At 48.3% G+C, this 9656-nt stretch overlaps 1 protein-coding gene across 1 annotated transcript; it reads left to right on the top strand.

Moving 5' to 3' along the window:
• The first annotated feature begins 346 nt into the window (after window positions 1–346).
• On the top strand, window positions 347–5088 carry LOC130159862 (heat shock factor protein 5-like). Its single transcript, XM_056361894.1, has 4 exons — window positions 347–508; window positions 973–1525; window positions 4361–4578; window positions 5047–5088. The coding sequence occupies exons 1-4, from the start codon at window positions 347–349 to the stop codon at window positions 5086–5088; spliced, it is 975 nt and encodes a 324-aa protein (XP_056217869.1).
• Window positions 5089–9656: the final 4568 nt, after the last annotated feature.

The following is a 9656-nucleotide window of genomic DNA, read 5'->3' as shown; positions in this document are numbered from 1 at the left end:
CAGTGGTTTTTAAGCCGACACTTTGCAACACCTGCTCTGCCGGCAGCATTCCTCCCGGCGGGGTAAGCACCAGCCCGGTGCACCCCCGGCACATGGAGCAGCTCCCCAGCCCCCCGCTGCCCGCGTCCCCCTCTGTCCCCCCCGTCCCCTCCGTCCCCGCCACCCGCGCCCCCGTCCGTCCCCTCCGTCCCCGCCGCCCGCACCCCGCGACAGCGCAGCGGCCCGGGCAGGTCCGGCTGCTCAGCAGAACCCGCCCCCGCCCCGCCCCTCCCTGGGATGCGAGGTGTCACGTGGCCCTGCGGCCCCGCCTCCTTTCCCGCGCGCGGTCCCGGTGCGGCGGGCAGCCATGGCGGGGCGCGGGGCTGCGGAACGCGTGCTCCCCGCTCTGCCCCGCCTGCAGCCGCTTTCCACGGCCCGGCGCCCGCCCGCGCCGTGGTTCGAGGACCTCCAGGCTGCCGCCGGGACGGCTCCGGGCTGGCGGCGGGGCCGCCCCGAGCGGCAACTTTCGGCCCCGGGCCTCAGCCGCCCGGTCGCTCACGGAAGCTAGGGGAGATGCTGGTGGCAGCGGAGCTGAGGGGCCGGCGGGGTGAGGGGACCGGCGGGGCGGAGGGGGTGGCCGAGGGGACCGGCGGGGCGGAGGGGGATGGCTGAGGGACATGGCCCGGCTGAGGGGACTTGGGGAGCTGAATGGACGGCGGGAGCTGAGGGGGATGGCGGGGCTGAGGGGGGCGGCGGGGCTGAGGGCACCGGCGAGCTGAGGGGGGGCCGGGCTGCGGCCGTGCCGTGCCGAGGGACCGGGGCGCTGCGCGGACCAGCGCCGCGGCGGGGCTGAGGGCCGGGGGCCGCGCGCGGCGGGCGGCGCCTCGCAGGCGGGGCACGTGCCGTTCGGCGCGTGGCGGGGGGAGCGGAGGAGCGGGGCGGCGGTTGAGCGCGGCGTTGGCGCCACCTACCGACACGGACGCGTCGCAGCAGCCCGTCCCCGTCAGTGCCGACACCTTCCCCGCCAGGCTGCGGCGGCTGGTCAACAGCCCGCGCTGCCGCTCCGTTCGCTGGGGCGCCTCCGGCCGGGGGCTGGTCATCAACCGGCCGCGCTGTGAGTGCGAGCTGCTGGGCGCCGGGCCGGCCGTCGCCGCGCAGCCGGGTGGCCGTGGGGCAGCGGCAGCCGCCGGTTTCTTCAAGACCACGAACTTCAGCAGCTTCATGCGACAGCTCAGTCTCTATGGCTTCCGCAAGGTGGGGGTGTTGCCGGGGAGCGGTGTGCTGGGGCCGGGCCCAGAGGGTGGACAAGGCAACGGTGGCAACGGCACCGGGCCCCTGCATCGCTTCCGCAGCCCCCACTTTCGCCGCGACCGCCACGACCTCCTCGTCCACCTGAAGCGCCTGACGAAAGGCAACAAGGCGAAGATGGCAGCGGGCCTGGATGTGACCAGCCGCCCACCCAACCGCTTCCAGCGCTTGCTTGGCACGCCACTGGCCGGGCAACCGCTGCTTCCGCCCTCGACGCTCAGCAATGCCAACAGGCCTGGTGAGTCGGAGTGGGCCGTGTGGGGCCTTGGTGGGTTTTTGAGAAGCGCTGGGTGGCATGGGATTTGGAAATCAGCACTCCCCTGAGGGAGAAGGGTTACCTGTCCTTGCCGGTGGCATCTCAGTTCACCTGGTGTAGGGAAGCTGTCGTTGTTTATGCAGGTAGATCTGCTGCCAGTAAGCATGAGTAGCATGGTTCACATGTATTTCAGGCTGCCTGTAGACTATAGTACAGTCTCCATTGCGTACTACACTAAGAACACCCTTGCCCGATCTCTGTGGAGCTGGCACAGCTCTACCAGATGAACGTTACCGCTTCATGCCCGTCGGTAAGGATGCCCATCAGTAGGGGTGCTTAATAAGCTGTCATTAATTGTGTGCGAAACAGTGAGTCTTGTGAAGTGATAATTAGAGCATCGTGTTAGTTTTGTGCAAAGGAGGCAAGACCTGGTAGTAAGATTTTTGTCGGTTGTCTCCTGAAAAAGAATTCACAAGCTATGCAGTTTTTAAAACGGATTGCATGAGTAGGTGAGAGCTAATTAGAAAATAATACTGCTGAAAAGCTCTAGAACGTGTTTTCTTTTTTCTAATGCTCTTTGAGAGGATCTGAGTTTTCCCAAGACAAGTCTGAGCCCTCAGGATTATTCCACACGTTTTGTATCGGCCCGAAAGCTTTGTAGCTGGCGCTGTGTAAGGCAGATGTGAATATCTTGCTTTGCAGTGCTCTTGGGCTGCTCTAACTGTGGGCTGCTGCCAGAAGAGCACTCCTGCTTCCCATTCCTTTGGTGGCGTGTTAACTGTCATCTTCCTTGCAGCTGATACAGCAACATGTTGGTTCAGCGCAACGATCGGAGAAGACTTCAACAGCCTTTTTGTGGCTGGCTCCTGGACCCGGGTGATGCACCCCGTGGGTGCAGAGCTGTAAGGCGCGGTGTAGGAGGAGCGGCAGGACTGTGCGACCAGGGGAAGGGGAGAAGCAGTTGACGGTACTGCTCTCTGCAGCACCGGCTGGCATTTAGAGCAGAGTAGGGTATCACCATGCTCGTGGTTACTGTGTCAGGGTAGGGACTGTCATCTAATTCAAGTGGTGTTTTCCGTGATGTGTGTGGAACTGCACGTGCAATACCAAGAAAACAAAATGAAGCATCGGAGAAGGGATGGAACTTATTTCGGTAGGGAGGCTAGGAAGCATTTAAAGTAATGACTTGATGTTAACGTTGTTAAGGCTAAGGTGAGTCATTGCAGACTTCAGTGACATGTGGTTTGATGTAATGCAGACCATTGGTAAAGGAAATTATTAGAAAGAGATGACCTGTTCATTTTTTGTCCTCTGTTTTGATGGCTGCAGTTTCAGAGTTTTTGCTCTAGGAGTCTCATTTTCTAGAAAGACGAACAAGGAAAACACTGGGGTTTCTATGCAGTCAAGTTCTGACAGGCTGACAATGCACTGTTGCGCTCTGTACTGACTATTTAGGGACACGTCTTTGCTGTAAATGTGAGGTAATTTGATAGATAAGAGATACTTGTGTTTGCAAAGCGTCAGTCTGTTCCCAGTGTCTTGCAGCGTGTAACGCTGTGTTAAACATTCAGGAACAATTCCTGGACAGCAACGGGAGGTGGGTAACTTGGCATCCTGTGGTGTCTTGTGTATGTGTTAGAACTAGATAATCTTCATGTCCCTATCCAAAGGTAAAATATAAACAAAAGGATTTTCATACCCCTGTTCCTTCTCTGTTTATAAATGGTGAAAGTACTGAACAGGAAATAAACGGTCCTATACGTTAAGTCTTAGCAAATCTTCAGGGTCAGCTGGTATTTATTTAGTGATTCTTAATGGTTAAATGTGAACTTGCAGAATAATGACTGTATGTTACTGATTTCTTGAATTAGCGTCCGTCAGAGGAGTGCCAGAGGTAAATGTGAGGCTATTTTTTTTAAAAAACCTTTTGAGTGAGAATTGGAAACTACAGGTCTGAGAAAGCCTGGCTTCTAGATCAACCCTATTGATGTGAACCATCCTGAAACTTGTAATTCTCATGGCTAAATGCAATCCTGCAGGGGAGTCACAAATGCAGTAGTTCTTAGAGAAATCAATGAGCGCAGGCGTTCGGGGTGTTACTGTCAGTGTTTCAAGAAAGGCCCCGAAACAGAAATTGGGCTGTCATGGTATAAAAGCAAATACCATTTCATGAAACAGTACCTGTCTGAGAGAGGAAACTGTAAAATAATAGAGAAGAATAAAAGGACTATCTAGGAAATAACAAAATGGCAAAGTCTGGCATATTTTAGTCTGCACTGAACTAGTTGAGCTGACTGAGGAAAAACTGGCTTTGAATTTTTTTTCTTGACCAAATAAATGACTTGTCATAAAGTACTTGCAAAGTCCTTTGGAGGATTTTGACATTGCCCTTCCCTTAGCTGTTTGTGAGCTGTCAGTAGTGGAGTTTGGTCAAATCTTGCTTTATGATGTCCCTTTTTTAAAATGTATTGTCTGATTTAACACACAGTACTTTCAAAATTGCTTTTGTTTGGTTTAGTAAGTTACTACACTTTCCGATGTATGGCACATTTCTAAATATGGGTAACTCGTTACTGCCAGTTTAAGGAGATTGAATGCTACGCAGACACCTGTGTTGGCGCTTCACTCGTGTGCCGCACAGCAGTTACTGCATGCTCGGGTCTAAGAGTACAGTCTCCTTTCTGGGTTAAGTATGCTGGAGCAAAGGCAGTCTTCCCAAATCATGTTGTAGAGCCTTGGCTCCTCATATTGCCTTTCTTTGCCTGTGAAAACTCCTTTCCTTAACACTTGTTTCGCTTTATTTTGTACCCACTGCAGGACTGCTGACTGTAGGACAGTTTCATCAACTTTACGGTCAAGGTGTTTTCCCTCCTTACTCCTACACGGCAACCTCGTGCCGAGCCCCCAGCACTTCACCAGCACAAAGATTAGGTCCGACTCCAGTCCCTTCCACTTGGATCCAGCAGGGACGACTTGGGTTGCTGCCAGGGCAAGGGGCTTCCCCAGCTTTTCCAGATAAAGGGGCTGCCTTTCCGGTACTCCAGACGCTTCCAACGGGAGCCACGTACACACTCCAGCCTGTGGCTTCTCTTCTGCCACTTCAGCAAGGGACTCAAAGCGTTGCCGCATCCATTGCAAATTGTAGCAGCTCTGCATCTTCAGTGCCGTACTCACAAACCTGCTATCCAACAGGTATGGAAAAAAATTTCTGCATTTGCTTTTCGAAAATAGATTTTAAAGTGAGACTTTCAAATATTTTTCTATAATACTCTGCCATGTGTATATCTCAAGTGAGAATTAGAAAGTGTCAAGTCTAAAAGGAAGATGGACCTTTAAAGCAAAAGGAGTTTCTGTTTGCTATTCGTGTCCTTCCTCCAGATTTTGCGTGTCCCCTGGTGATTTTCTGGATAGCCTTTCTGTTGAGGTGAAAGGGCGAGGAGAAAGACATTTGTCCAAAACTAGTCGGTGTGAGGCTAACTTTCATTTTTGTTTTTTCAATTAAGCAAAACTTGGACAATGATATTAAAGCACTGAGACCTTGTTAAGAAGTAGTATCCTAGGCCTTGGTCTCATGTTTTTCCAGGTTAAGGTTTTAAACCTTAAAGATCAGTCAAACGTATTGTGTAGAACAGGGGTCCTCAAACTTTCTAAACAGGGGGCCGGCGCGCGGATTAGGTGGCCGGAAGTCATCTGCGGCTGCTTGGTTTCCCCCTCCAACCCCCGGTGGTGGTGGTGGTGGTGTGGGGGTTCTGTAAATACGGGGGGGCGGATTGAGGACCCTGGGGGGCCATATCTGGCCCACGGGTCGTAGTTTGAGGACTCCTGGTGTAGAATATTTCATTCTGCTCGTACTGTTTTTGTATCTAATTTTTTTTTTCTTGCTTAGCTTCTTTATGTTGTATTTTTTTATGCACTGAAGACTAGAAAGTACAAAAGTCTTGGCTCCTTTCTTTTTTCGAAATTATTTCTGCCACAATTGTCAGTCTCACTTAATCACTTGATTACAAAATAAATCAGTCTCACTTCAGTGTTTTTATTCTTCAGAAGAGGAGTTGAAGCAAATTACTGTTCTTTTCCTTGCCCTTACCTTGAATTGGAAAAATCACATGATAGGTTATTTTCTGGGGAGTGGTGGTCTGTTTGTTGTTGTTTTGTGGTGTGTTTGTTTAATTTCCCTAAAACTTCTGAAATTCAGAACAGTGACCCTTTCCTTGAACAAACTAAAGCTCAGTTATTATTCTTTCCTTCTGCCTGCTCCTCCTTTGGCAGCCGCACCTTCACAAAGACAGCTATCTGTCCCTGTTTAGAAATCCTACACAGTGAAATCATTACATCTTTTGTGCATCTCTTCTGAGACCTCTGCTGAGAACATTTCAGGCAATAATCGCTAGTTTCCATAACGTCATTTTTGTCAAGGAAGGGTTCTGAGGAGCTGGGCATTTCTTGTAGACACACTTAAATGTTTAAGAGACAGGCAACTTCTGCCACGTGCTCCTTGCCTTGTGCCCCTTATGCAGAGATTACTGTGGTGGCCAAAGTGTGGAGCCTGCCTTACCAGCTGCTAACTATTAAGTCTTCTCCCAGGAGCAGGTGTCCTGAGAATCACAGAATGGTTTGGGTTGGAAGGGACCTTAAAGATCAGCAAGTTCCCACCCCCCTGCCGTGGGCAGGGACACCTTCTATTAGTCCAGGTTGCTCCAAGCCTCATCCAGAATACTTGCTTCATTAGGGTGGGAGGTGGGAGGTGGTCCCCGCTTTGCGTTTCTATTGGTTACAGAGCATAGGCTGAAACTCATCATGATGAATTGTAGTTGTCTCTGTCTCAGCTAAGGCCCCAGCCCTCTTCCGTAGTCAAGGGAAGGAAAGGGGCGTCTCGGGCGCGGTTCACGTTGCTCGGTTTAGAGTTTGTCTTGGGGTAAGATTCCTGGTGTCCTGGAAGTGCCTGTTTTGAAGTACTGCCTGTAGGGGAGCTGAGGGAGACCAGCGTAGATTTAGACATGAATATGGAGATCTCTCTCGCTGGGTGACGCTCGTTGCTTTAAGTTTAAAGGATAACTTGGCTATGTTGCTCAGGTAGAATCTTCTGGGGTGGGAGGTGGGTGTGAGAATGCGGTGAAAACATACCAAATTTTGCAAGGTGTAATCAAAACTAAAATGCAGAAACTTAGGGAATCTGAGGCGTTTGAAACCCCCAGTGAATTAATTAGCGTTTCTGAGAGTGTAAGTGACATTTCACTGGAGTATGATAAATCTTTTAATTTTCACTGTCACTCTAGGACTGTCTCAGCGGTTTTACTTCTGTGCCTGTGTATCTCTTAATCTCTCCGCTATCCTTTCTTCTGTATATTATACAGCATGCTGAAAGCGTGTTTCTTCATATGTCCACATGAAAAAGTCTGGTTTCCTTCATCATGAGAGCACAGCAGCAAGATTAGTTTGTTTGGAAAGTGATAGTTAACCTTAAGATACGTATTTAATAAGTGAGAGAACTGAAGAATGTATGTTCAATCTTATTCTTGACTCTCCATTTCACTTTTGAAGTCCCATTAAATGAAATCAAAGTAGAACTTTCTGAAAAGATTTCTTTTTATGTGTATTCAAACTTGTTTGTTAACTTCCGTGACAAAAAAATTCCCTGGTTTTTCATTATGATTCTTATTGAAAAGTCAGTAAAATAAAATATGCTCGTCTAAGTCTCTTTTTCCCCACTAGCCTTAGACCATAATTATTGTAAGGATTTAGTTCTGTTTACTTTCGGCTATCTGCAAAACCTTTGACAGTAGTAGAATCGGGTGAAAGAAATGCGTTGAAGCTTCATTATCTGAGAGTGTCTAATAATGAAAAATCAGTCATGGAGACCATGTGAGACACATTAGTTATTGGTGCCACCTGACAGTGCAAGTCCAATCGCGCCTTTGGCATACATCTGTGCCTGTAGGGTTCATTTACATATGAAAACCTTTCTGGTGAGTGGTAGTTCAGGAGTAGTCATGATATTCTTCGGAATGACACACTCTCGGTTAAGATAATTCATTTTCTTTGTAAGTCTTAAAATTCACATGGTCACAAGTGTGTATGTGTGTATGAACACCTAGGCTCAGCTATGTGAATGCACTTTGTGGTGTATTGTGACAAGAAACTCAAGCAGCCAAATCAGGGAGGTGATATTAAGACAGAAAAGACTGATGATGAAGTTTCTGCATGTATGTGTGTGTTTTATCAATTTTACAATATATATTTTTAATATATCTATACATATCTTAAAATAAGTATTTTTAAGATTAAGAAATTGGTCTTAAAATGACTTGGGAGGTAACAATAAATTTCTGGAATTTCGCTTACTGTGTGATTATTGAAATGTTTAATCGAAGTAAGCAATAGAACTGCACACCAGACACAAGTTCCGGCAGTCTGATAGCTGTGTTTGAATTCTTGCAGCCACACCAGAGCTGTTCAGCAGCAGCCCACACAGATCCTCTGGCTGGCTGTGCTGGTCCTACTGCTTCAGCGTGCACCCACGACAGCTTTCTCCAGGTGAGCGTAGCCTACTGAAAGGAGGTGAAAGCGAAGGAGACTGTATGAATGAGCTGCAGGTTTATACACTTGTGAAATTAAGGATATAAATTTGAAAATTGATCTGCTTGATAAAGTGAAAGTGATGTGGTTTACAAATACCTATTTCAAAGAACCACTGAATGTTAAACGGGTAGTTTTGTAATTCAGGTTAGGTTTCAGGGTAGCAGCATAGTGGGTGTCCTCATCAGCGGAGTGTTTTTTTGCTTGACTTCACCAGAATCACTTTTAGTTAATGAGCCTGCATTTGTATTGGAAGAATGTTCTTGCCTGGACAAAAAGAGATTCTTTAATATTATGAAAATACTGAGAAGCAGCTCCAGTTCTTTGTCCCGGACAGCTTCCTGCAGTCCTGAGTTTCATTTGTTGAACGAGAAAAACTAAGGTGACTTTGTGGAATGGGCCCCGCCTCAGAGATCTCTTATTAAAGATAACTCCAGTACTTCCTGTAAATGCGTTATGTAATTCTAGTGGAAACTGCACCTTATTTGGAGGGCCTGGCTTATCAGATATCAGAAGATCTTTAGTAAGAATGCAAGGGCTTCCTTTTCTATTACAGCGTAACACATATACTTTTTTCCCCCCTCACAGAGGACAAGCGAAGCAAGTTATGCTTATGTGTGTTGAAAAAGGGTTGACCTACCCAAGCTTGATCATCCGGTTTCCTATCTTGCAAATATCAACCTTTGTCTTTTATTCATGAGTTTTTTTAAAAAATAAGCTTATCCAAGATGGGCAGGTTATGGCCTGGATAACTCCAGCTGCTTGCCAGCAAAGATCAGCCGCTGCTGGTTGGGGGGAATGCCTTCCTTGTCCTGGATCTTGGCCTTCACATTCTCAATGGTGTCACTGGGCTCGACCTCAAGGGTGATGGTCTTGCCAGTCAGGGTCTTCACAAAGATCTGCATGCCGCCCCTCAGACGGAGCACAAGATGGAGGGATGTCCCTGTTCGGGCGCCACATTGACGAGCGAGGGGAAGCACGCAGCCGACTCAATATGAGTGATAGAGCAAGCTTCGATTTATTACGGCGCGATTATGTCATATATACAGTTCCAGTTAATTATGCCTACTAGTCATCTGCTGATTGGCTAAGCTCTAAAGGGTTACATTTTCATACGTCCTCCTACTTGCGGTTTCTGCGGATAGCTAGCTACATATTTTTTTTTCCTCTCTTGTCTACGCGAATTCCTCAAAGTTATTTACAACATTAGGCACAAGGTCAGTGTTTTTCTCAGCTTCCTTATCAGCATGCCTCAGCATAGCTGCAAGGCCTGCTTCAGCTAACTTACGCTAACTTTGTTTCACAAAGATCTTTAAGGGAGTCATGGCCATGATCACACAGCCATTCTGCAACAGATAACACGTTAGTGTAAGGCTATAAATAGCCAACAGCCAGTCATGCCGTCGATATTGTAGTATTTATTTTTCGCGCAGTGCATCTTTGTCCTCTCACTTTGATCGTGAGCTGCTTTTTTCATCCAGGACGCGAGGATCCATCTGAGCGATGGGAAGTCACAATTAAATAGCTTATCTCGGAA

The sequence above is a fragment of the Falco biarmicus genome, chromosome 16 (genome assembly GCF_023638135.1).
Source record: "Falco biarmicus isolate bFalBia1 chromosome 16, bFalBia1.pri, whole genome shotgun sequence".
NCBI classification, from domain to species: Eukaryota; Metazoa; Chordata; class Aves; order Falconiformes; family Falconidae; genus Falco; species Falco biarmicus.
The sequence above is the reverse complement of the archived record's forward strand: the minus strand, read 5'-3'. Positions and strand labels throughout refer to the sequence as shown.

Excerpts from the sequence above, each read along its gene's own strand:
- LOC130159862 (XM_056361894.1), top strand. The coding sequence starts at position 347 with ATGGCGGGGCGCGGGGCTGCGGAACGCGTGCTCCCCGCTCTGCCCCGC. Across the intron at positions 509-972 it reads GCCCCGAGCGGCAACTTTCG|CCCGTCCCCGTCAGTGCCGA; the intron begins GCCCCGGGCCTC and ends GCGTCGCAGCAG. Across the intron at positions 4,579-5,046 it reads ATAAAGGGGCTGCCTTTCCG|CAAAACTTGGACAATGATAT; the intron begins GTACTCCAGACG and ends TTTTCAATTAAG.